The 26,224-nt window shown below is 44.2% G+C and overlaps 1 protein-coding gene across 5 annotated transcripts in view; it reads right to left on the bottom strand.

Moving 5' to 3' along the window:
* The window catches only part of CTNNBL1 (catenin beta like 1), a 161,133-nt gene that overhangs the window by 10,374 nt on the left and 124,535 nt on the right, over positions 1-26,224 (bottom strand). For all 5 annotated transcript variants that reach the window (XM_072800986.1, XM_072800985.1, XM_072800982.1 and 2 more), the window contains exons 12-15: positions 18,343-18,440; positions 16,197-16,277; positions 316-453; positions 25-97 (exon numbers count right to left, since the gene is read on the bottom strand). In XM_072800986.1, the coding sequence (XP_072657087.1) occupies positions 25-97; positions 316-453; positions 16,197-16,277; positions 18,343-18,440 (390 nt within the window). The remainder of the gene's footprint in view (positions 1-24; positions 98-315; positions 454-16,196; positions 16,278-18,342; positions 18,441-26,224) is intronic.

Here is a 26,224-nt window from a genome sequence, read left to right as displayed (position 1 = left end):
AGACACAAACAGTGCCCAACTCACCCTTGATGATGTGCCTGACGATTTTGATGGAGCTCCCTCGCATGTTGAGGATCTGGTGAACCCTCTGGCGAATCTAAGAGGAAGGTGAATGGAGGGGAGAGAAAGTAAAAGCACTGTTTGTCCTGGCAAGCACCAGCATATACATCATGTAGAAAGTATGAACCTCGTGCTGGCCCCTGAAGGAGAGGGCCCACGTGGAGTACAGGGAGTCAAGCAGAGTGGATCTGCCTCCTTCTCAGAGTCTCTACCCAGGCAGGCATGGACAGAAATGTCCAGGGCGGCCCCTCTTACCTGGGGCACATTGGCATTGCAGATCTCCGCCATGATGTAGCAGATGTGCTGAAGGACAAAGAGCCCTGCGTCCAAGCGCCGGAGATAGAACTCGTCCTCCGTGTCATTGTCTATGATCTCCCCACGCCGGACCATGTCCTAGAAGCAAATGAGCAAGTAGGACAAGTGAGCTGGCCAGTGAGCCCACAATACACAAAAGAACAGCAACTACAACACCACCACCAGATTATTCCACCCTGATGTATCTCCTGCTTCTCCCATATCTTCTAAAGTATATTTCTTATGTTTTCATTATTAAAGATTTTTTAAAAGATATTATTTATTTATGAGAGAGAGAGAGAGAGAGAAGCAGAGATACAGGCAGAGGGAGAAGCAGGCTCCATGCAGGGAGCCCGATGTGGGATTCAATCCCGGGTCTCCAGGATCAGTCCCTGGACTGAAGGCGGCGCTAAACCGCTGAGCCACCCAGGCTGCCCATTATGTTTTCATTTTTAATGGACTAGAGGCCCAGGGAGTCAGATTAAAGCCCCCCCTTTTTTTCTCTTTGCAACGGGTCAAGGCCAAAATGATCTCATCCAGATATTCAATCTAAAAAAAATAAGCTGACAGTGACACAAATCTCAGCTATTTATCTGCTTCCTCTCATTCTCTACTCTGCTTCTGGACCCCATAAATCACCTCTCAACAGGACCTCTGGACGTCTCTTTCCCTTCCAAGTCAGGTCAAACTCGGGAAGAGTGGTCCTATCCCCATGACTGTCTTGCTGATGGCACGGGCATTCCCCATACATACATGTGTTCCTTTGGGCTCACGTTGCATCAGTAGCAAAATTCTACCACCCTGTCCACTTGGCTTCACCAGCAGGCACTCCCCTAGGCCGATGTCCCAACAAGCAACAGAAGTCTCTCCTCAACCATTACAACCCAGACCTATCAGACTTGCTGTCCCCAAATCTATTCCTCTCTGGCAGATTCTTCTATAAAAATAGCTTTATTGATATACAATTCACATATCATACAATTTGCCCATTTAAAGTGCACAATGTAATGGCTTTTAGTATATTCAGAACTGTGCAACCATCGCAACTGTTGTAGGCCATTTTCACCACAACCTACGAGTTCCCCAACTGCAGATTATTACTGCCTCTGTCAACAGAGCTCCTCTCTCTATCTCTGGGCCTTAGCTGCCTGCCTTCCTTCCTTGGGGTTCTAGGGTATCTCTGAAGCCAGCACTGCTTTTAAGCTACCTATACCACAACGCCTTTCCTGATTATGTAAGACTAACAATTGCTCCTTTCTGAACTTTCTGAGAGCACCTCAACACGTTTGCCCCCCACGCAACCTCTTCTCACACACAATGCTCACACTGATTTCCATCATCATCCCCCTTTGTTGACAACTCCCATCTACAACTCCCTTTATTTCATAAGGGTAGACTATGAACTCTAGTAGGGCAGGGACTGAATTTTGTCTTCGTGTTCCCACTCAGTAAATATCCAAGCACTGAACAAAAGGGAAAAGACATCTGTTTTGGGCTGTTGGCTCTCAGGAGTAGAACTGGGTGAGGGACTCGTTCTGCATGACTGGCAGGCTGGCTTGAGAAGACAGGTGCTTGATACATGCTTTTGATGACAACAATCCATTTCTTTATTCCATCAGTAGTTTTATGGCCACAGTTCCCTCTGACAGCTCAGGCTCCTGTCACTGGTAGAAATCCTTTGGGGACCTTGCTTTCCACTCTCCCAAACTTGAAGGACTTACCACTTGGTCATCAATCTCCAACGAGAATCCTTCAGAGACTATTTAGACGCAGATAATGCACTTCTTTATTTGCCCAAGGGGCCAGCCTATAGCAACAGAAGGCTACTTTTCATCTCACTCCTAAAGGCTTCTGTCTGAGGCAAAGGAGGGCTGCTCTGTCTGGCAAATCACCATTGCTAATTCCCAGTTTCATTTAGTAGCAAATTCCTTGGTAATCTGGTAATAGTGTTAATGTTCACAAGGCAGTCATGGAGCACTGGACTGATGTCTAAGGAGTTTAAAACTAGAAGGGTTGCTTTAGTTTCTCATTTACTCATAATTGTAACTTCCTGTTCCAGAACTCCTCAGTGTTCAGCAGCTGGGGGCACTGGCACTCGTGCAGAAAGCACTTGCTGCTAATATTTTACATTTCTATAACGCTGCAGAGTTTAAAGTGTTATCATATCATATATATGGTCCTTACTACCAAATTTAGAGACAGCAGGGAGGGGATTATTAATCCTATTGTACAAATCACAATCCAAGGCACACAGAGGTTAAGTAAGTTGCTCATAATTACATGATTACCAGTTATGAGAATATACAGACTCCCTAGGGACAGGAATCCTGTCTGATTCACCTTAGGTGAAAATGATTAACATTATGCTCGAATCCCAGCCCAGGTAAGCGCCCAGTGGCAAGGCCACCATTCTAAGCAATGACTTAAGGCTGATAAAGAATGAAAATGAAGGTAAGGGGATGTCTTGGTCTTAGTCACAGAGGGGCCAAATGTCTGGGGAGGCCACAGTGACATAGGAAGTGACCAGAGAGTAAGGGGATACAGTGTACACCCAAGTCTAAGATGACAGGTGGTGGGTGCTAATCAGGGTTGGCTAAGATGGGAAGGCATCTGGGAAGAAGGGACTCCCAGGTAAGGTTTCCAGGCTCCTGAGAGAAATAGAATGAAGTCCTTAAGGATGAGGGGTCTGAGGCCTTGTGCTGCTCATGCTCTCTGCTTACCAGCCCCCCATCCCCAACCATGCACACAGCACAGACAGGCCTGCTCTCCGCTCCCTAGTCTCTTCACCTTTGCCTGTGATGTTGGGACTCTCCCCACCCCTCAATCTCTATCACAACATAGTTAAAGTCTAAAATGTGATGTTCCTTTCAGAACTTTTTCTGAGATCTTTGAAAACTTCTCAAAGCCTTCCAACTTGAAAACTTTTCCAATCAGATACAAGGATTTTTCAGTCCTGAAAACTCCCCAAAATTGGATTTATACCTCTTTAAGGCATTTCCCATGACCTGCCTTAAAGCAGGTATTCAGATGTGTGCCTCTTCCCTGTCAAGGTTCCTTGAAAGCAAGAGTGTGTGTTTCAGTTTTCTCTGTACCTTAGAAAGCATCCTGGATAGTACTTTGAGCACAGTAGGCTCCTGGAAAGCATGTGTCAGGACTGAACAAATGCAGGTAGAAGTTCAGTGCTGTTTAATGAGCTGTGTGTGCTAAGACCCTTGTGGATGGGGAGAGGGGGAAGCATCAGGAAATGGTGAGGGACAGGACCCTGGAGGGCCAGCTGGTGGGAGGCCTAAATGCTGCTCAGAGAAGTGAGACACGATTGGCAGGCTACATGTGCAGGACAATGTCATGAACAAGAATATGCAACATGTATGAGATGGACAGCAATGAGCGGCAAGCAGAGCACATGGCTGGGAGGCCACAGTATCAGCAAACGAAGAAGAGAAGAGGTGATGAAACTTTTAGAGGTTTGCAAACATGGATACTGGGAGTAGAACACATTTCATTTATCCACCTGATAAAGATTTCCTAAACACCAAACTGTGGGCCAGGTATTACATGATGTGTTGGGGGTAGAAAAGATTAATTAAAAAGTCCACATAATCAAGGAGATTATTGCCTAATAATGTTGCCAAATATGAACAAATCATTAATTTTTTAAAATATGCGAACGCCTACTATCAAGGACTTCTCAAATTGTACCGCATGCTGTGGGCACCAAGAAGGACACATACATTTATCTGGGGGTAGTCAAAAGACATCAAAGGAAATGTACATTTGAGGAGGACTCTGAAGGAGTCTGAAAGACTGGAAAGGACATTTCGGAGCAGAGGAATAGCATGGATCAAGGCACAGGAAAGTCAACTTGGCTAGGGTGAGAGAGATCAACAGTGCAGCATCAGTGTCACCAGAAGAAAGGTCAGAAAGGAGGAAGGCAGTGTGTTTTTTTGCTTATAAAGATCCTGGCTATCGGCAGATCGTAGTATTTTTGATTGATTGCTATATACGAGGCATTGTGTGAAGCAATCTGAATAAAGAACACTGCCATCTAACCACTTAGGAGGAGCAGCCAGTGTTTACTGAGCGCTTGTCACGTATCAGACTGAGTCTAAGTGCTTTTAAATTCCTTTGCTTCTCACAAATATCGGAAGGCAGGGATTACCACCCCTATTTTATTTTATTTTATTTTATTTTATTTTTTTAAAAAATATTTATTTATTATTCATGAGAGACACAGAGAGAAAGGCAGAGACACAGGCAGAGGGAGAAGCAGGCTGCATGCAGGAAGCCTGACATGGGACTCGATCCCGGAACTCCGGGATCACGCCCTGGGCCAAAGGCAGATGCTCAACCACTGAGCCACCCAGGCGTCCCACCACTCCTATTTTAAATGAGGAAAAGGACTCAGCAGAGCAGCCTCCCCAAGGCTAGTGGGTGGCAGAACTGGGATTCCAACCCAAGTATGTGTTCTTTTCATACCTCCATGTTTGTGTGGGTGCAATTTCGGAGCTATCTGCGAGAACAAAGTAAGAGTGGTAGAGGCTCAAGAATGGAGCACAGCAAAATTAAGTTTCTTCAAAGAGGTCAGAAGAGCCCTGGTGAGTTATCCTTTTTCAGAGTGTCCCGCCACAATCTGACCTTCTTTTAACCAAGCGGGAATATACTGTATCTTCCCATTTCTCTAAATATTGTCATCCAGAAAGGATGGACCCAAGAGAGCAATGCCAAACTCCATTTTTTCCTCTTTCCTTAGAACTTCAAGACTCTGACAACGTTCATTTCAACATTCTACTTTTAGATATACGGCCAGATGATTTGAAAGTGAAAATTTCAAGTGTAGATCTGAGATATGACTTTAGCTCATCTCCAAGAAAGGCATCACCATTGCTGCGTTGAACATGCACAAAGATGAAACAGAGATTGGCTTCTAAGACGAAGTCTCTGCCCTGACAGTTTTAGAAGCATCATAGAAACCAGCAAGCAGAGAAGGTGACTGCTGTCAGGATAGCACCTTATCTAGACTGTTACAACTCTGTGGCAGGGAATATTTACTGCTGAAAGGATTCAGAAAAGTTGAGCACAAACGTGCATTCTGTATTTAAAGGGAAATAAAAGAAGCAAGATGGTTATGTATCGTTCTGAAGGAAAATAAGAAAGTTTGGGTACAGTTCTTGTAAGAACATCTTCTCAAGTTTTGGTCTGTCTTAAGAAGAAGTAGGACCATATATCACCTTCATTATATATGGATTAATGAATTTCTGGCTCCTTTTCTGGGATTCTAAGACACCAGATTAAAAAAAACTGATCTGGAGGTAAGGAAATAGAACTACCTCTGAAAGACTTCTCAGGGTATCTGAGACGTGAAGAATAGCTGCTGGTACCACCCAACCCATGATCATCTGGCTAGGATTCAGCCTTTGAAGTAATATAAAAGTAACATAAACATCCTAGGATTATCACAAGTTTCTCCCAGCCCTGTTATTTCCCTCATAACAGAACCTCTGGAAGAACCAAAGGAGTCTGATTAGGAACATGTGGATGGTTACATACTAGTAATACAGAAGTGGATTTGCTTCACTAGCAGTAGGGAGGAAACTGACTTATGCCCAACTGACCAATAAGACATGCTTCAAAGAAAAGAACGAAGCTGGCTAGCCCACGTGCAGAAATTAAACCTGCAGCTCCATGTTCTTAGCACATGGGTACTGAACTTAGTACTTGGGTACAGCAGGCCACAGATACCTCATTCTAAAAAGATACCCAACCTCCTTGCTTTCTTTCCCTCTTAAGAGACCCTCTGACATTACAAGAAGCATTTAATTAGACATTGGGAATTTTCTGAATTATGATGTGTTGATTCTTTTTTTTTTTTAAGATTTTTTTTTTTAAAGATTTATTTATTTATTCATGATAGACACAGAGAGAGAGAGGTGGAGACACAGGCAGAGGGAGAAGCAGGCTCCATGCAAGGAGCCCGACGTGGGACTCGATTCCGCGACTCCAGGATCGCGCCCTGGGCCGAAGGCAGGCGCTAAACTGCTGAGCCACCGAGGGATCCCCTGATGTGTTGATTCTACAAACAAGTTTCTCTGTCAAGACAGGACAGAGTACTGAACAAACACTAACTTACTCCTGTCCTGAGGCATGTCATCTAACTTTTCTTGGCCTCAGCTTCTTGGCTTTGAAATAAGAGGCCTGTCCTGGATCAGAGAAGGGAAATAGGTTTCATTCTGGGTGCCCACTCTAACTCACCACAGTGGCTGTCAAGTGCTCTACGTGAAAAAGGGTCAGGGTCATGGGGCCAACTGGAGCTTGTGGGGGAGGACCTTTGAGACCAGTCAACTGTGTTTGGGCTGACTGCAGGGTGGGGAGTGGCAGGAGCCCTACCTGTCTTCCCTGATATCGTGCTCTAGAAGGTTCCTTTTAGCTTTGATAACCTAGAGTGAATCTAGGACTGAGGCACCTCCATCACCAGATGGGATGGATTTCTGCCTGTATCTGGGTATCTATATGGACAGACTGAAGCTGTTGCCTGGCGGAGCTCCCAGACAGTCAGAAGAGCCACTGCGACAAAGGCCTCAAGTAGGAGGACATCAAGCGTCGTCACCCTGACACGACACAGCGGTCAGCATTGACAATGAGCTCATCCTCTCACAATAAATTAAACTTCCCTGCGACAGAAAGACAAGCCCCTGGATCTGCTGCTACATTAGATAGAACATCTTAAACAATCTGAACATATAAATCAAGTGCTCTTCAAATGGCAATACTGTTAATAGAGATTAAAGAGAAATTCTAAAAATCAAGTAACTTCCTTAAGTATTGTAAACATATCTTACTTTAAAAACTTTCAGTTTAAAAAAACAAAAACAAAAACAAAAAAACAAAAAAAAAACTTTCAGAGTGAAAATCTGTACATACATTAAACTGTACCTGAAATGAGACAGCAGAGTTAAGATATAAAGGAAGTCTTTTACAAATTAATTCATTCAACTCTCACCTCTGAGGAGAGTGAAGGTGACTGACTGTCTTCTTTGTGAAGCAATGACAATTTGACATCCACATAAGCGCTTTCTACTTTTGAAAGTAGAGCATCTTCATTAACCCCACATGCTTGTATGTGCCCTGTGTTGGGTATGCACATTTCAAATACCATTTTCAGATTTCACAGATGGAAAAATTGAGACAGATGTCAAATGACTGTCACTGAGTTTCGGTTAAAGACTCTGGTGGAACATGATTTCCTTGTCCAAGACCTTTTTCTATTTGTCCTTTTGCTCTGGCAAGAGACGGGATGCAACACATGGATAATGACAACGGTGCCCTTTCCTGAGTTCTCCCTGTGTGCTAGGCACTGGGCTAAGGCCACAAAGCTCACAGTTAAATAGGAGTTGGAGATAGGATGAAACCCACACAAGTTAGGTTCCGAGCCTGTGATTCCTTTCATAGTTCAAAGAAGGAAAAAGTTTGTTTAATAGACCTTTTCCAGTATTAGCAATATGAACAAATAGGACTTTTTTCTTGATGCCATTTCTAGGGTTTAATGCAAACCAGCTGCATTACGGACATCTGGCCTCCTTATCAATTGAAGAAACTTAAAAAAGGGGTGGGGCAGGGTTGGAGGTGGTGGGAATCCACAGCTTGGCCAGCAAATTCCACATGCCGTTTGGAAGAGTTGAAAAAACAGGAGACACTCTGAAAGGTTTTGTGTTGCTCATTCCATGAGAGTGGGCTAGAATAAAAACTTCGATGGTAATTCAGTGAATGGTGCATTAAGAAGAACAGATTGCAATTCACAGCAGCATGAGCCTGTTTGGGGGCTGCGAGAATAAAGAGATTCATCTCCAAAGATACACAAGGACGTGGTACGGGTGGTGTCAAGGTGCCATTTCTGCAGGTTTGTGTGTTGTTGTCCCCTCCCCCAGCCACATCCTCACTTTAAATGTTAATCTGTCATCAGGAGTGCTACCGAATCACCACCTTTCTACGCACCCCGCCCCCCTCAGCAGGCAAGTCACAAGCCTCCAAATGAGCATGTGGATGCCATTTCTAATCTGCCCCTGACAGGCAGCGAGCTGCCCCTTGCTGATGGAAGCAGACAGTCATAAAAGAAGCTGCTATGAAGCCAATAAGAATCCTTCTTGCCTTAATAAGAGGGGATGTGACTTGGAGCCCCGATGGGTCACAGCTACTGTCTACAGTCAGGGGCAAGAACTGTCCCACCATTTACAAAAGGCTCATTTCTTTTTTCTTCAAAAGCAAGGGGAGAATTTAAGCCAAGGGAGAGAGACAGGTAAGTGGAGGTGTGTGTGTGTTGTGTGTGTGTGTGGGGGGCACTGTGCACAAACACAAGCAAATAAAACCTTCTTCTAAGAGCTTCTAAAATAGGGCAGACCATTAGAGAAGGATCCTGAAGACTGCCAGTCATTTTTAGCTAGGGAAACCGAGGCTGAAGAAATAATAAAAGGGATTTTTTTTAAGAATGCATAACTACCTGATAGCAGCTCTGGTAAGAATCCAAGACTCTCAGGTCAGATCTTTGCCCCCATAGAAGAAACAGACTATATGTCAGGCCAACCCTAGCACATAAGCACATGGACTCGTTGCTATAAACAGTCTCATTAATCTTCAAAATGACCCTCTGGTAAAGTTACCATCAAAACTGAAACATGCATAGGGCAAGTCATCTCCCCCAAAACAGAGTTCTTGTGTGGCTGAGCTGAGATTTAACCTTGGGCCATATGACCTCAGGATTCATGTTCCTTCTATGCTACCAGGATGCCTCCATGATGGGTTTGTCTTCCATTTCTGAATCTACCGAAAAAACAAAACAAAAAATACCCACGACTGCTCATTTGAATCTTGACAACATATAAGTCAGCCTTGAGAGAACCAGAGCTTCTGTGACAGCAGATATAAGAACACAAGGCCAGAAAATAACAATCCTGTTTGGAGCACCGAGGAAGGAAGATCAGCCTCTGCTTGTGGAGACTCAGCTTTAGAGGGAGAGACAAGTATACAGGCCAAAAACACTTTCAATAATAGCTACCACTTATGGCATACTTCCTTGTGCCAGAAACTATTCTAAGTGATTTCTATATATTAATCTATTTCATCTTCCCTGAAACCCTTCAAGATAGGCATTATTATTCTCCTCCTTTTCCTGACGAGGAAACTGAAGCAGAGGCAAGATTTGGGTCTATGCTGTGCAGGCTGCAGCGCACAGGGAGCTCCTGGGAGACACGGCAGGGGGTGGGGGGAGGGCAGGGGAGGCTTTCTGCAGGAACTGGCACAGTAATCCTAAGCAGCACACTTGGCACATGGTACATATTCAACATGCATCTACTGACTTTTCTGCCAAAGCTCTTGAGGATACAGAAGAATTAGCTAGCTATAGGAGACGGTTGTGGGAAAGATGGCACAGACAGGTATTCTGGGTAAACAGCAATGGGCCTTCTCCTAGAAGGCTCCAGGAGAGAAAGGTTAAGAAGGCTCAGGTGCCACAGAGCGGCTTTTGCACATCACAAGGAGAGGAGTGGTGAGGGATGCAGCTGGGGGGCAGGGTGGTGCAGGCTGGGGGCCTGAGTGGGAGAGCCTGGCAAGGCCTGGAAGAAATTCAAAGCATATCTATCCTGCAGGTAATACAGAGCCAGTATGTACTGGGTTTGGGTAGGGGAGTGGCATAAGTGCATTTTCAGCTTAGAAAAATCTCTGGTTACTGTGTAGGAAATGGATTTGGAGAGGACAAACCTAGGGACAGGGAAACTAGTTAGTGAGGAACATGTTACACTCATATAAAAAGAAAAGACGCTGGCTGCTGGAGTGTATGTAGTGGTAGTGAGGACAGGGGAATGTGAAGAGGCTACACAGAGGTCAGAGGTAAAACCTATTAGGTGCATGTGTGGTGGGAGCAGGAAAGAAAGGAAGAAAAGGATGCTGCCCAGGTTTCTGACCTGGTGAAACTGGTGACTGGCCCTGGTATGATGGGAAGGGGTTAGGGCCACAGATGTGGCTTTGGACTCACTGAGTCTAAAAAGTCTAGGTGATGTCCTGTGGGAGGGGCTATGAGAGCCTGTAGATGCTTGGGAGTTGCCAGTGCATAGCCCTGATCTTACCAGGCCTGCAGCAAGCCCATGAAGACAGTAGCAGAGGGTCTAGGAACCCCTCTAAAACAGGAGGGCAGGGAAGATGAGAAAAGCCAGAGCACGCAGGACCACACTGCAAGGTAAGTGGCAAAGGCACAAGACCAGAACTGAGCCCCTCTGACTCCTCCACTGGCAGAAAGGATGATCAATTGGGAAGGGGGCAGGCAGGGTGTCTCAGGGAGAGGAAAAAGCACCAGGACATACCCTCCTCCACCATAACTGGCTTCTACAGGCTGTCAGCTGTGTTCTGGCAAATTCTTGGACAGGGAAAGTATGGCAACTACTGGTTTAAAGAACAGCTGGAAGGAACTCTCAACAAGATTCTTTCTTCTTTAAGCATGTCTCAGAAGCCTCCAGCATAGTTAGCAGAGGAATCAATGGCAGTCTCCTGTCTACATCCTTACCCAGTGCTTTGGGATCACATACCCCATGCATCCATTCCTGTGCTCCACCCCCTTCTGTACATATCTTCAAAGGAGTTTCAAATGCTAAGGAAATAGACCAAGTCTGTTTCAGACATCAAGTCCTGTGGATACTGTTTCATTACAAGGAGTCCATCTTTCTCTTTCCAGGATAAAGCCTAGAATGATTTAACTGTGGCAAAATTAGCATGCAATTTGTAAGTCATTACAGTGCAAAGTATGTGGTAAGAACACTTTATTGAATAAACCTGCTGAGTATAATTTTCCCAGGAACTAAAAAAGGGAAACCTCTCTGCAAGGCTCTCCTCCCTCTTTTAAAATCCCTGCCAGTACCTATATAATTATGTCTCACTTCTGACGGTCAGAAGCCAGGCATCTCTGTACATTTAACCAAGAGAAGCCAGAAGGAACCAATGAGAAGTCAGGACATCTTCCCAGTAATAGGGACCTTGGTGTTTTCTGGGCTTGATGTTGTTTGGGAAGTTAGGTGAAATCTGCTGAGACAAGCATCCTGGATATTTACAGATCACGGAGAATTGCTGCTCACTAGAAGAGTCTAAGAATTACACACCCTTTAAAAGTTCAGGTCAAATCTAGTTAACCAGGAGCCCCGAGGGCATGTCCAGATACACTGTGGCTCTGGAATCGAACAGTCACTGAACACAACATGAAAGCAGTGGGCCATTGCCCCAGATGTGGGAGTCTTTGACGGTCACAGATTACTGCAGTAATGTGATTCAAACCAAATGTGTGTAGAACTTATCAGCTTGTCCTGTAGACTCTTCTAAATAGGAGTGTTTTACCTTGGTGAACACTGCCACAGGTAGGCCACAGAATCTACAGAGATGTCCTTAGGTATTTTTGATGATGGGGCTAATCATAGAGCAAACAAAAAAGAGGATTAAAAATGAGAGTTAAGGAATAATGTAGAAAAAACCTGGGACGTTCAATTTTCCTTAATACCCAGGGACAAATATTAATTTCATCTCATGAGTGATGGTCCTTCCTTTAGTGCATATCGGTCACTATATAAGTGCTGAGAAAATGATGAACAAGAGAGATCACAGCCCCAGAGACAGACAGTAAACAAACAAATACTTAGAGGTTATGAAGGGGCCTTGGAGATGGGGGTGACACCACCTTACATATGGTGATCACTGAAAACTCTGAGGAAGTGACATTTAGGCTGAGACCTGAAGGTGGAGGGAAGCACCGGCATGAGAAGAGCCAGGACAGTGGGGAGAAGCAAATGCAAAAGTGCTAAAGCAGGAAGGAGTGCACAGTGGCTGGAGAGGACGCTAAGGAAATAGGGAGCTCAGATCCTGTATAATGTTGCAGTACTAGGGGAGTTAGAAAGTATGTGTGTATGTAAGGGTGATGGGGTGCAGAGTCCTTAAAGAGACAATGAAAGGTTCTCCAGCCATGAGCTATGTGCCAAGCCCTGTGAAACAGCCTTCAGGTGTTATTTCACCAAATCCCTCCTTTTGTGATTCCCCAAAGTACACAGGTTGGGACATGCATCTTAGAAAGAAAACACACTGAAAAAGAAAATAAGATAACTTAAGCTATCTGTCCATAGTCAGCAGAAAGAAGCCGGGCTCTAAAGCCCATGTTCCCCTTCTCACCCTCTGCTCCTGGGGTTTTAACTTCCCACTCGCTCCTCCTTTGCTCCTGCTCCTCTTCAGTTAGAAATGCCTGATGCATTTCTATCTTTTAACGTGTGGCTTGAACCTTGCCTCATGTAAGAAACTGCTGAGGGTGCCCCGGGCACAGTCAACTGCTCCCTGCTTCCTGGTTGCCTCTAGCCCTTGTCAGCAGCTCCTGGGCCCCTTCTTCCACAGGCACTTCTAACTCTCACCCCCTGCCAGCGGCTGGCCCAGTGCCTCGCATAGAGCAGGCGCCTGAGAAACATTTGCCAAATGACTGGATTCTCTCCAGTGAATCTTGGTCAATTGTGAACCGGGGCCATTTGCATTGTACCCATGGAAGTCTGAAGTGTGCGGGGAAGATAGGGGCTCTGAAACACTAAAACTGTCAATACCTGACTCCCCATTACCTGGGTCAGTATCTGACCCTGTTATCTAGGGTGTTTTCTGTTGCAGGCTTGGTGAAGTGTGGAAGTGTGGGAGATATTTATTCATTACTGATCTGACAGTCAATGTCATCAAAAGCCTGAGAAATAAGCATTCATTCGAGTCAACAAATATTTGCTGAGTTCCCAATGGGTGTAGGACATCCAAGTTTAATGGAGATGAGGTGGGGTGAGGCACAAATTGTTTATGACTTAAGAGAGAAGAGTGCATGAAGGAGAGGTGAAAAAGAGGTCGTTTTGTTCTGAGTCACTTTACACCTGCCAGGCGGCTGCATCTGCCAGGACGGAGCCCAAGTGCTGGCAGAGAGCACGGCTCATAAATGCATCCCTCACCGCCCCCCCCCCCCCCCGCCCTGTCTCTCTGAGCAACACTGAGGCTGCTGAGCACTAATGGCCTTGGAATGTTTGCCAGTGCCCAGCAAAATGGCCTTGGCATCAAGGAGACAGATGTTTGTCGGGGAATGGCAGGAGCCCTGGTGCCCAGGGCACACAGCAGCTCTGTGAAGGCTGGGGGAAGAGTGGCTGCGGCCATTACTCTCCGTCAGTGCTAATCAATTTCACACCCTCTTCAGTGCTGATAATAGATAATCTTGTGGGAAGCGGGCCAAGTTTCCTAACAGCCACATGCAAGCTGCTCCCTCACGCCCAACAGCTTACTTGGTCTCCATCAGAAAAACGTCTACTCCAGCTTCCCCTCAAATGAAGTCTATGATGGTGCCAACACTCTGGTCTGTTAGGGGGACTCCTTCTGGGACAGATGGCAAGGAGGATACCCTCAGGAGAAGGGCTGCCTGGCTAGCTTAAAAGCTGTACAAGAACGACAAAGGAAGCTAGGAGCGCCAAGCAGCAGCAGCAGTATGCTTTACACTTTGTCTTTATAACAACCCCAAAAAGGAAGTGTTATTTCCATTTTACACATGAGACAAAGTTTAGAGATCAGCTCATTTGTCCAAGGTCTCAGAGCTAGGACATGGCAGAGCTGGAATCCAAATCCAGGGATTTGTGACTCCCCACTCACCTAACCTTTTCTTGGAGGTTGCTGTTCCTCTGATCAACCCCTCACTGCACTTTAATCCACCCCACTGCTAAAGCTGGCAGGGTTACCAAAGGATGTGCACTTGAACCTGAGAGACAACATTAAGTTGAAGGGATCACCTGAGAGATCACCTTTGCTGAAACCATGTTATAGCTAAGAAACTGGCTACATGAAGCCTGGTGACAAGCCATGGCCACACAGTGACCAAGAGATGGTACCTGCTTAAAATTATTAGGTTCCCTCAACTCCCAAGTGCTCTTCCTATCCCTGAAAATCTCCAGCAGGCAACACAGGTCCTCTGTCAGAGCTGGAGTTCTGTCTTGTGGCCAGTTCCCTACAAAAGTCTCAGGAAATTTCAATTTCTTTCTAATTATCATTCAGATGAAGAGAGAAAGAAGACATTACTCTGGGACTTAAATAGGCACTAAGTGTCCAGCACACACAAGTTACTGTAAAGGGAAGAAAAGATGGAAAAGGAAACCCTGTCAAAGAATAAAATAAAGGGGGCGGGAGAGTAGAACAAAAGAAATGGGTTTGCCACATGGTAGCATCTGAAGTCCAGCCTCAGAATGCAGAGTCTCTGCTTTTTCTTTTCTTTTCTTTCCTTTCCTTTTCCCTTTCCCTTGCCCTTTCCCCCTTCCCTTCCCTTCTCTTCCCTTCCCTTTCTTTTCTTTTCCTCTAAAGATTTATTTACTTATTTATTCATGAAAGACACACAGAGAAAGAGATAGAGAGGCAGAGACACAGGCAGAGGGGGAAGCAGGCTCCATGCAGGGAGCCCAACGTGGGACTCAATCCCAGATCTCCAGGATCACGCCCTGGGCTGAAGGCGGCACTAAACCGCTGAGCCATTGGGGCTGCCCGAGTCTCTGTCTTTCATCTGGTAGGAGTATCACTGTATAAATGAAGAATGTCCCAGTCAGTCAATTCAATCAATCAACAAACATCTGAGGACTTACTAGGTGGAGGGAAATAACGAGAACAGTAACCACAGCTACCTGTCCACCAGCATTCATAAATGAAGGTATAGCTTGTGAAAGGGGAGGGGTGGATACGAAGGGGTGAAGAGAAGCAAGACACAGACCCCAGGGTCACTCTCTCTTCCCAGGCTCTGGGCTCTCGCCTGGCCTGAGGGCAGATGCTAGTGTCGCTCCCTGTGCACGTGGCCCTACCCCATAGCTTCACTGCTCTGACAGAGCCAGATGCAAGCAGGTGCTGGAACCGGCTCTCCCACTGATGAGGGTCAAAAGCCTCCAGTGCATCTTTAAGGCAAGAACGAAAAAAGAATGGAGTGATATAGTCGATAAAGATCACAAAGAAAATGAAGTCTATTATCGACTTTGAAAAAAAGCAAGGAAAGGATCCTTCGGCAATGTGACCAAAGACTGAGGAATGTCTTATGGGGATGAGAATACAGACTGGACATTAAACAACATGAATGCTTGTCCTGATGAAGGTGATAAGTGAGAAGGGTAGAGGCCAGAGATGGCAGAGAACAAAATGGAAGCAGGTGGAAAGTACAGAAGGCAGGACACCAGCACCACAAGCACAGCTCCTCGAAAAAAAAACCTGACAGGTTTCGTCTCCCTCAGCAGCCACGAGCAGAAGCAGTTCGGGTAGTCCTCTGAAACCTGACATGCAGGCTTTGCTGCAGTGCATCTAAGCATTTCTCTGGGTCTCCAGTTTTACATCCGTCAATGAGAGACCTCGAACATTCCTTCTAGTCCTCATGCCCTGTGATCACCCTCTCCCTCGGTGCTTCCCTTATGGCTGCAGAAGCCAGCAGGAGTGTGAACCAATATGGACTCTGCTATCTCTGCCAACGTGGTACCAAGTCACAGCACTGCACTTGGCCAGATTTTCTGAGAGCAGCTCATGTCAGGGGTACTGGTGCTGTCCCCCAAACCCCCGGGGCCAGACAGGGATCAACCCAACACATCCTCCCTCTTTAATAACTTGCACTGCTATTAGAAGAGCAGGTATAACCACTGGCAGACTGTTACCTGCTGTGCTCTAACAACAGGTTAGGTGGCACGGGAGGGTAGACGACACCTGTACCCTTGGCCTGTCCTGTGGGCACAGAGAAGGTACAAAGGGACCCAAATGGAACGCAAGTCAATAGCCAGCAGAAGATAGGCAGGGATACGTACATGTTTTTCCCCTTCAATCTTCTTGTCCGCCACCTGCATTGCGTCCAGATACTTAAAATGCAACTCCATCAGTCTGTCAACCTGAAAGAGAGATATTTCAGACATGAGTGAGAAGGAAAAAGAATACCAAGGCAAGAGAACAGTGGGGCTCCCATTCATCTCACTGTCACTCTTTACAATAGGAGACCCACTCTCCCACTTCTAACATCAGGGATGAGCTCTGCTTAAGGAACACGGAAGGAATAGGTTGAAGAGCTGGGGCAGAACAACCCAACACCTGGGTTGGGTGTGGTGTGAACATGGGCCTATTTCCCAAAGGACGCTGCATTCCCAGCCCTTCTAGGGCTCCTGTGATTTTGAGTTGTTAAAAGCAAATAAATAAATAAAAATTCAAGTCCCTTCTTGCAAAGAGAAGGAGCTTGAAGTTACATACTTGGTATTCACTTAGAACTTTATAGAAATTTCTTTTTTCGAACTGAAACCTTTCATGTTCAGATCCTACCCCAGAGCTGATCTTTTTTTTAAAAAGGTCTGAGTAAAATCTCTTTAGTTGCTTTCGAGTCAGAAGAGAGTACAGGGAAAAAACTCTTTCAGCAACTTAAAAAAAGGCCCTGACTTCTGCTCACCAATAACTTAAAAATCAGTTTTCAAGTTAGCAAAAGTCATACTTCAAACATGGCCTGAGGAACATTTGGTGGGTTTGAAAAAGTTTCATTTTCCCTAAGACTTCCAAAGACTGAACAAATACTGTGAAACCAGCCTAGACTTCTAAACTATCTCTTTACTAGGTTGGCACCATCACGGCTCTTGGCAACCCTGGTATTTACTCAAGAGCTTATAGTGGTTAACAGCAGATGGTGCTTCAACACGGCTTGAGAGTCCAGGAGGACTGTGCCCAAACCCTCTCTGGATAACAATGATGACCCCAAGATCTTACAATCTTACATATTTCAGTTTATGGAGTTTTTTTTTTTTTTAATGGAGTATTTTCATGTCTATTATTTCCTTATACCTTAATAAAAAATCTGAGAATGTAGGCAGGAAAGATAGTGACCTTAATTTTAAAGATGAAACTGAAGCACAGATGTTAAATGTCAGCAGGGTGACACAACTGCTAAGGTGCTCTGTGCCTAACCTCATGACAGCCTCTTCCCTGTGCTATGCTGCTTAGTGAGGCTGGAAAAAAGCTCTGACGCAAGCTCAGAGAGATAGTCATAAACCTCTCTCCATAGGATGACGAGCTTTCAGCCTTACCTTGGACATGGGAAGGAAAGAAATCATGGTAAGTCATAAAAGGGGCTTTGGTCCTTGATTTTATTCATCTAGAATGAGCTAACTCATGAGGGTGGCGTGACTATGGTAGACTGTGATCATGGACAAGTGACATAATGTCTCCAAGCTTCAGTTTCCTCATCTGCAAATGTGGACAAAAGCCATACAGAAGGTAAACCCCACGGTGCTGGGAGAATACATGCAACAACGAAAAGAATCTGCTGAGTCTATCAATCCACAGGAATTATTAAATACACGGTGGCTCTTGTTACTGTTAAAACTCTTATGGTTTGGCCTGCTAAATCACAATGTGAACGATGCATCTAATCTCATTCACGTGATCATTCCCTATCCCCTGGGCCACTGAGGACAAGTTCACAGAATCTTATGTTCACACCAGTATCTTCCATCGCTGCCACCTAGGAAGGCCTCATTTAGTCTCCCCCTCTTTGACTCTTCGATATGGGAATTAATGTGTCCATTTCAAAGACAGGGAAAACGAGGCTCAATGTGGCACACATGTTGAAAAGAGCAAAACCAGGTTCAAATTCAGCTATCTGAATCCAAAGCCTACAGTTCCTGATCACTTTGCCATGCTGTGCAACCTCCGACCCAAATCCAAGTTCATCCCACTCTCATTGGGTCTAAAAATCTCCCTAAGATACTAGTTGCTGCTGCCCTAAGGTGCTACTTCTCCCAGAAGGATGTATGTGGAGAAGAGAGGCAGGATCACCAGAAAAACCTGAGACCCAAAGCCATGCCGGCAGATATTTTAGGGCAGGGGTGCTCAGCTCAGCACCTCCTGGATTGCATCATAAAGAGCACCGCCGGCCCCCCCCCCCCCCCAGCCTTACCGCACAGCACGCACACCCACCTTCTCACTGTCATTTTCAGTGAATTTATTCAGAAGCCGGGTTCGCTGCTGCCCTCTCAGGTTCCGCAGGAGGGAGGCCAGGATCGAACAGACATGCTCTGGGTTGGGAAGGAGAAAAGGGAACATGCTGTGATCAGAGCGGTAATTATTACCTCTCTTCAAGCCTGGTCTGGTTCTATTGGAAGAGGAATAAGTAGGCCTTCCCTGACTGCTGCTATTGATTAATAAGACAAGAACTTAAATTGTGTCATTCGAAACCTGATCTTCACATGCTGCACAAGAAACGTATTCAAAAGGGGTGATATCCTCAAGGACAACTTGAGTGAGTGAATCAAAACTAAGTTAGAACTTCTTGTCTGCCTGGAATTAACTGATTTTTATTGTCCACAACAGAACCTTAAACTACTGCCCCATTTATAGAAATAACCTGCAAACAGAGCATGAATGTCAGCTCTGAGATGAGTACATAATGAACAAACAAGGTGTCTTCAATCATATTCTCAAATCACCTCATCATTTCCCCAGGTAAAAATCCCAGAATTAAGTAAGAGACACGATAGGGTGCCAGGGTTATCACTTCCATTCTGGTACAGCTAAAACTCCTTCAAGTTTGAAAGCAGCTGGCCAGTAAGTACTTCAAAATGGTAACAATGCTTTTCGAGTTCAAATAACCCCCAGGCTTCTATTATGAACTACTATTTTTCTACCTTGGGAAGAAGAGGGTAATTGAAGGGTATATTATAGGCTTTAGCTGTGAAGAGATTCTTTTCTTTAAAAAGAATTTTTAAAAATCAAGAATAATGACCTTGAAAAGGAAGCGGTGAAAGTCTAGTCATGGAGAAATGGCAGAGTGAAGTTTATTTTGAAATAATGCCCACAGTGTGGGCAACAAATATTCTATTTGAAAAGTGACTGACGAACATCTTCACATGTCAAACCTCCCTTGAGTTCTCAGAAAGTCACCAATTAATTAAAGCCACCGGTAAGCATGCACCACCATAGCAGACAGGTGTTTCTCTCTCACTGTGTCAGATGCATTCCCTGCCTCTTCATGTCCCTAGTCCCCCACTGCTGGCAGTAGCCTGGCACCCTACCGTCTATCTACACTCATCTTTCTGGGAAGCCAGAAACTAGTCCCACAACTATAAAAACCATCTACATGCTGACGGTTCCCAAACTTGGGTCTATGGGTCAGTCCTGTTCTTTGAGCAAAGACTCGAGTGTTCACCTTTCTACCTGCTCTCTCCACGTGGTTGTCAATAGGTCGTTTAAACTGAACGTGTCCCAAATCTAGCTCCTCATCTTCCTCCTCAAACCCCTTCCCCAGTCTTTTCCACCTGGTTAATGGCCATCAGGTTCTCTAGTTCCTCAGGCTGAAAAAGGAGATGTCTCTTATTCTGTCCTTTTTCATATGTCCCACAGGAAACCTTGTCAGCTTTACCTTCAAATTATGCCCAGAATCCCACTTCTTCCTGCTGCCTTCACTGCAGCTACTCAGGTCCACACCACCATCATCTCTTGCTTGAAATATTCAACAGCCTACTAGTGGGTCTCTGTTTCTGCCCTTGCCCTCTCTGGTCTAATCTCTAAGAGCAGTCAGAATGATCCTTTAGATTAGAACCCAAAGTCAGATCCCATCATTTCTCTGTTTAAAATATTCTGTGGGCTCCCCGACTCACTCAGACTAAATGCTGTTTCTAACGTCAGGCAAGCTCATGGTCTGGGGCCTCTGTACTTGTTTTTGCCACCTAAGATACTCTTCATCAGCTTACCTGCCTGGCTCCATCTTCATGCTCAGTTTTACTCAGCTATCATTTTCTCTATGAGGCTCTTCCTTGCCCCCATTAAAAGAGAAAAACCCACCCTGACATTGCCTAGTTCCAAATCTTGGCTTTATTTTTCTCTTCAGCATGATTACCTTCTAAAACATTGTTTTATTTATTTATTTGTTTAGTTAGTTCATGATCTCCCTTCAATTAAAATATCAGCTACTCAAAGGCAGGGATTTCAGCCTGCTTTTTTTTGTTGGTATATCCATCTCTGGTCCCAAAACAATGCTCCAGGTTCACCCCAATAATCTGTGTGAAGCTGAGACTGAGGTGGTACAATCAACATCTTGAACAAAGTGAAGGGGGCAGAGAACAGGGAGTAAGATGGGGTGAGAGCAGAAAGTGGGAGAGTGGACAGAACAGGACCTGTCTTCACAGGAAAGCAAAAAATGTCATGGAACCCAGGGTAAGGATAGTGAACCCAACAGCTCCACTCAGGGTAAGAAAGTAGAACAAGCAAAGGCCATTTTTGGAGGCACATGTCAGGGAAAGCCCTCTGACCTCTGTGCATGCCAAGGAGAAGAGACAAAGGCAGAGTAGGGGACATAATCAGTTCTACAATCTTAGGCTCTGATCTCTTCAGCCGGTGAGCAGTGTGGGACAGGCCATAATCAATGCAGTGAATTCTAACAGCTCAGTTCTCAAAATTTGAAATAACTCAGCAATAACAACTGGCAACAATCTCCACCTGTATACAGGACAATCTGACAACCACAGAAGAAAAAGAAATTAGCGAGAGTTCTCATAGATTATCTGAGCCAAATCTCTCATTGAATAGACAGGGGGAAGAGCCAAGTGACTGGTCTAACTGGTGAAAGAGGCAGAACTCAAACTTCAGAATACTCAATCATTCACCAACCATTTTTGTGCTTGACAAGCACTTGGTGCTCAGGGCCTCCAAACAAACAACACATTATCCCTGACCTTGAGGAGCCCCTTATTTAGTGGGGAAACAAAACAACGATTACAGGGCAGTGTGACAAGTCCCATCCTCGAGGGAGGCAGAGGGGACTTGGGGAGCACAGAGAAAGGAATATCTCACCTAAAGGATTCCCACTAGAGGTAACAAACAACGGAAAATTTTCAAAAAGCCCCAAAACAACACCTATGGCTGACTACTAGGCAGAGAAGAGGAGAGAGCATTGCAGGCCAAGGAACAATACATGCAAAGGCCAGCTTGGATAGAGTGTCATATCCACATGGAGGAGGTCGCAAGGCTAGATCATGCAGAAAAATGGCAAGGATCCATCCATGAATTTTAAGCTGGGGAAACACAAGATGAAATCTGAGTTTAGACCAACCCTTGGCACTAAAGTCCTTTTAGATATGAAGATCAGGAAAATGTTTCTCTCTCCTTCCTTTCCTTCCCTTCCTTCCTTCCTTCCTTCCTTCCTTCCTTCCTTCCTTCCTTCCTTCCTTCCTTCATGAGAGAGGCAGAGACACAGGCAGAAAGAGAAGCAAGCTCCCTCCCTGTAGGGAGCCTGGCATGGGACTCCATCCTGGGACTCCAGGATCACGCCCTGGGCCAAAGGCATGCACTCAACCACTGAGCCACCCAGGCGTCCCAAGGTTTCTCCTTCTCCTTCTCCTTCTTTCTCCTTCTCCTTCTCCTTCTTCTTCTTAAGGTTTCTCTTTCTTCTTCTTCTTCTTTTTTTTTTTTTAAGATTTTATTTATTTATTCATGAGAGACAGAGAGAGAGAGAGAGAGAGAGAGAAGAGAGGCAGAGACACAGGCAGAGGGAGAAGCAGGCTCCATGTAGGGAGCCTGATGTGGACTGGGTCCCAGGACTCCAGGATCAAGCCCTGGGCCAAAGGCAGGTGCTAAACCACTGAGCCACCCAGGGATCCCCTGTTTCTCTTTCTTGATGAATTTTTTGTGCTTATCAGGGTTCCCTCTTTGCTTTGGCTATGAGGAAGCTCAACTATAAGATGCAATCTCTTTTAACGCCTTATTAGTGATTTCCTCCATGATCCACCAATGGATTTTGAAATAAAAAGTAATGGGGGTGCCTGGGTTGTTCAGTTGGTTAAGCATCTGCCTTTGGCTCAGGCCCAGGGTCCTGGGATGGAGTCCTGCATCAGGCTCCCTGCTCAGTGGGGGAGTCTGTTTCTCCCTCTTCCTCTGCATTTCCCAGCTTTGCATTGTATGTACTCACTCTTTTTCTCTCTCTCAAATATGTAAATAAAATCTTAAAAAAAATAACAGTAATGGATACACATGGTAAATCCAGACTATACCTACACAAAGGTATAAAATTCACTTAACAAATATTTATTAACAAATATTTATTAATATTTGTCTTTTCCTATATTCTTTTCATTACCTTTTCTTCTCTCCCAGGGGGAAAAAAAACCCTACAAGGTATCTTTTGGTGTACATTCTCAGAGGACAGGGGAAAAAATATATCTAAATATATCTAAAAAATAAAAAAAATAAATATATCTAAAATATATATAAAAATATATATCTAAAATGTATCTAAATATATTTTTTATATTTAATATTAAAATATTTATATATATATTTTCCCCATAAGTACATACTTCTTTTTCTAATGGCTATCTAGAATTTCACTGATCTTTTTATCATAATTTAACTAGTGCCCCACTCCATCATGAGTATTTTAGGTGGTTTCCAGTTTTTGGTTGTTTGTTTTGGTTTTGCTATTAGAAATAATGCTGTTGGGGATCCCTGGGTGGCTCAGCGGTTTGACACCTGCCTTTGGCCCAGGGCATGATCCTGGAGTCCTGGGATCGAGTCCCATGTCAGGCTCCTTGCCTGGAGCCGGCTTCTCCCTCTGCCTATGTCTCTGCCTCTCTCTCTCTCTCTCTCTCTCTCTCTGTGTCTCTCATGAATAAATGAATAAAATCTTAAAAAAAAAAAAGAAAAGAAATAATGCTGCAATAAACATCTATATACACAAATTGTGGCATGTATGCTTTTTTTCTGGCATGAATACACTTCTGCATTTGTATCCTTATGGCAAATTACTAGCAGTAGAATTGGGTGAGTCAAAAGGTATTCATATAGAATATATTGAAAGACACTGACAAATTATCTGAACAAAAAGGTTGTACCAATTCTATGTCCACTCTCAGTGTCTCACACACACATAGAATGGAATCAGAATATTATATATATTATTCTGTATAATTGTATATATAATTATATATAAATTATGTATTTATATACAATATAAATAAATTATATACAATATAAATACAATAAAAATAAATTATATACAATATAAATATATTTATTTATATACAATTATACAATATATATAATTTATATACAATTATAAAGAATATCTGTTTTCTCCTATCTTCACTCAGATTGGATACTATCCAACTTAAAAATTATGACAGCCAGCTGGTGAAAAGTGGATCTTCTTCTGATTAGCATGTTTTTGTTCTTAGTATGAACAAGGTTAAGCGGCTTTTCTGATGTTTACTGACCACTTGTATTGCTTTCTGAGTGAGCTGCCTGGCCTTACTGCCAATTTGATTTCTATGAGCTCTCTGTAAATTAAGAATATTATCCTTCTGTCATATATGTTGCAAATATTTTCCTCAGTTTGACATTTGTGTTTTGACAAATTCTTTTTCAAAGCTAAGGTTTAGTATCACCATACTGTTTCACTATAAGCAGCTTTGAATTCCTAGTTGAAAGTAAGTAGGGTACAATAATAACTGTCACCAATTGTGTATCTATGACAGTAGGCTTATTTGAGTCTATATATAATTTTCTCATTGAATCCTTACTACTAAGCTAAGAGAAAGGTACCATTCTCATCTCTCTTTTATAAATGTAGAATCCAAGGTTCAGAGAGGTTAATTAACTTACTTAAGGGTCACATCCTTCAGCCAGCAGTGGGAGCTTAGAACCCAAGATGCCTGACCCTAAACAGTAAGCTTTCCTACTATGTTGTTATACGCTTTCTAGATATAAAAGATAATCACCAAAGCTTTTAAAGAAGAAAGATAAAAGATACCAGAAACTAAACCATTCAAAGCCTGAATAATGTGCTTCATGTGGGGCTCATTGTGTCCAAAAGATTGGCACTATGTAAATGTGGATTTAGAAAAATTTTAACAGTTTTAATGAGAGAAAATGAAGTAAAAGGCCATATGGAATAAGATGTGAATAACAACTCCTCTTCTTTTACTGAATTATTCTTTCCAGAAGTGATTTCTACCAGAGTCCAAATAAAGAAGACTTTGGGTTTTAGGCAGTTCTGTAAATACTGAACCAGAACTTATGAAATTTCTCTTTTAAGCTTGCTGATTAAGATGGAGCAGAAACAGCTGTAAGAGAACATTCTCTCTATCCCTGAACAAGATGGGAGGGTAGGGTGTCAGTGTAATAGTGAGGGTATCAGGAACTGTAATTTTCTTTCTTCCTTCCTTCCTTCCTTCCTTCCTTCCTTCCTTCCTTCCTTCCTTCCTTCCTTCCTTCCTTCTTCCTTCCTTCTTTCTTTCATTCTTTCATTCTTTCTTTTTTAAGATTTTATTTACTTATTCATGAGAGACACGGAAAGAGAGGCAGAGACACAGGCAGAAGGAGGAGAAGTAGGCTCTATGCAAGGAGGCTGATGCGGGACTCGATCCCGGAAATTGGGATCACGTCCTGAGCCAAAGGCAGATGCTCAACCACTGAGCCACCAAGGTGTCCCAGGAACTGTAATTTTCAAAGAGGAAAATGTAATATACAGAATAATCATCTTTTTTGGCACTGGATCATATTAGCATGCATTTCTACAGCTCATCCCAGCCTGGAGCAGGAGATACCTTGATCAATTGCAGTGGTATACACTAAGAACAAATGGCATTTACCTATTTGGGATTTTAAGTAAAGAACAAGTTGTCAATTTCAAGAGCCCTGAAGCTGCCTAAGTACCTTCTGTCTTTCTCTCTCTGGGTACTGTGGCTGGGTGTAGGTCACTGGTGCCTGACAGACAGGAAAACACTTTAGCCACCCCAAGTTTTACACACACACACACACACACACACACACACACACACACAGTTTCATTAGCCACTAATAAATGTAGCCTCCCTAGGAACAGATTTCAGCCCACGGTGGTGTCAATTTTTCATGCACCAAGAAGATGAGGAGAGCTGCCGGCACAGAGAGCAGGGGAGATAACAGGTTTATCTGCTGGCCAGCACTGCTCAGCGGCTCTGTCATTTCGACAGGATAAAATGGAGGCGAAGGATGGCTATGGAGCTGTCAACGCAGATGGGGTGGATGTGGTGACTCCCACTGCAGAGAATAACCTCTGAGGCAGGACCCAGGGAGAACAAAACACACACAAGGAATTCACAAAGCTTCCAAGAGGGGAAGGTCGAGCAAATCTACATTTTCAAGTCACTAGGTAGGGAGGTCGGGGTCTTGATGGAGTACTATGGAGCCAGTCTCAAAACACTGTCAGTGTGAGACCCTGCCTGCCCAGTGCCAGGCTCAGCAGTCAGACAACTGGCAGCCTCAGATACTAATTAGTGAAACTGCTTAGAGGAGTGGTTCTGGCCCCTCTTTCCTAGCTCAAATCTCTTTAAGGGCTTCTCAAGGATGATAAGCAATGGGTTAGAGCCCTGGGTATCTGCAAGGGAACTAAAACTTTGAATCTCTGGAGTCAGTCAGAGCTCTGTTATTTTCAGAGCTGGAAGGAGAATTAGAAATCTTTGGTTCAACTCCTCTGGAATTTTGAGTATAGAAACAATAGCCCTGATAAGGGATGTGATTGCTTCAGGTCAAAAGTACTGTTGTGGGCCACCGGAATCTAGATTTGCAATTTATCTTTTTTAAAAAACATGACAGAAACTTTTGAGAATCTGATGAATCCTTATGCATGCTATCCCTTGCAAAACATATACACAAATGTGACATTTCCATGGAATTTCAGAGTGTTCCCATCTCTTGGGGATGGCTCCTTGGTTATGGGCTTATGATCTACTATACCCAGATCAGAAGTGTTTCTAGAATGGCACAAACTAGGCTGTGGCAGTCACTCCAACTAGTGTGTCTTACAGGGTGTGCTGCTTTTGTAAAG

This window comes from Canis lupus, chromosome 26, assembly GCF_048164855.1.
Source record: "Canis lupus baileyi chromosome 26, mCanLup2.hap1, whole genome shotgun sequence".
Classification (NCBI taxonomy): domain Eukaryota; kingdom Metazoa; phylum Chordata; class Mammalia; order Carnivora; family Canidae; genus Canis; species Canis lupus.
Note: the sequence above shows the minus strand (reverse complement) of the source record. Positions and strands in the feature narration are given on the sequence as shown.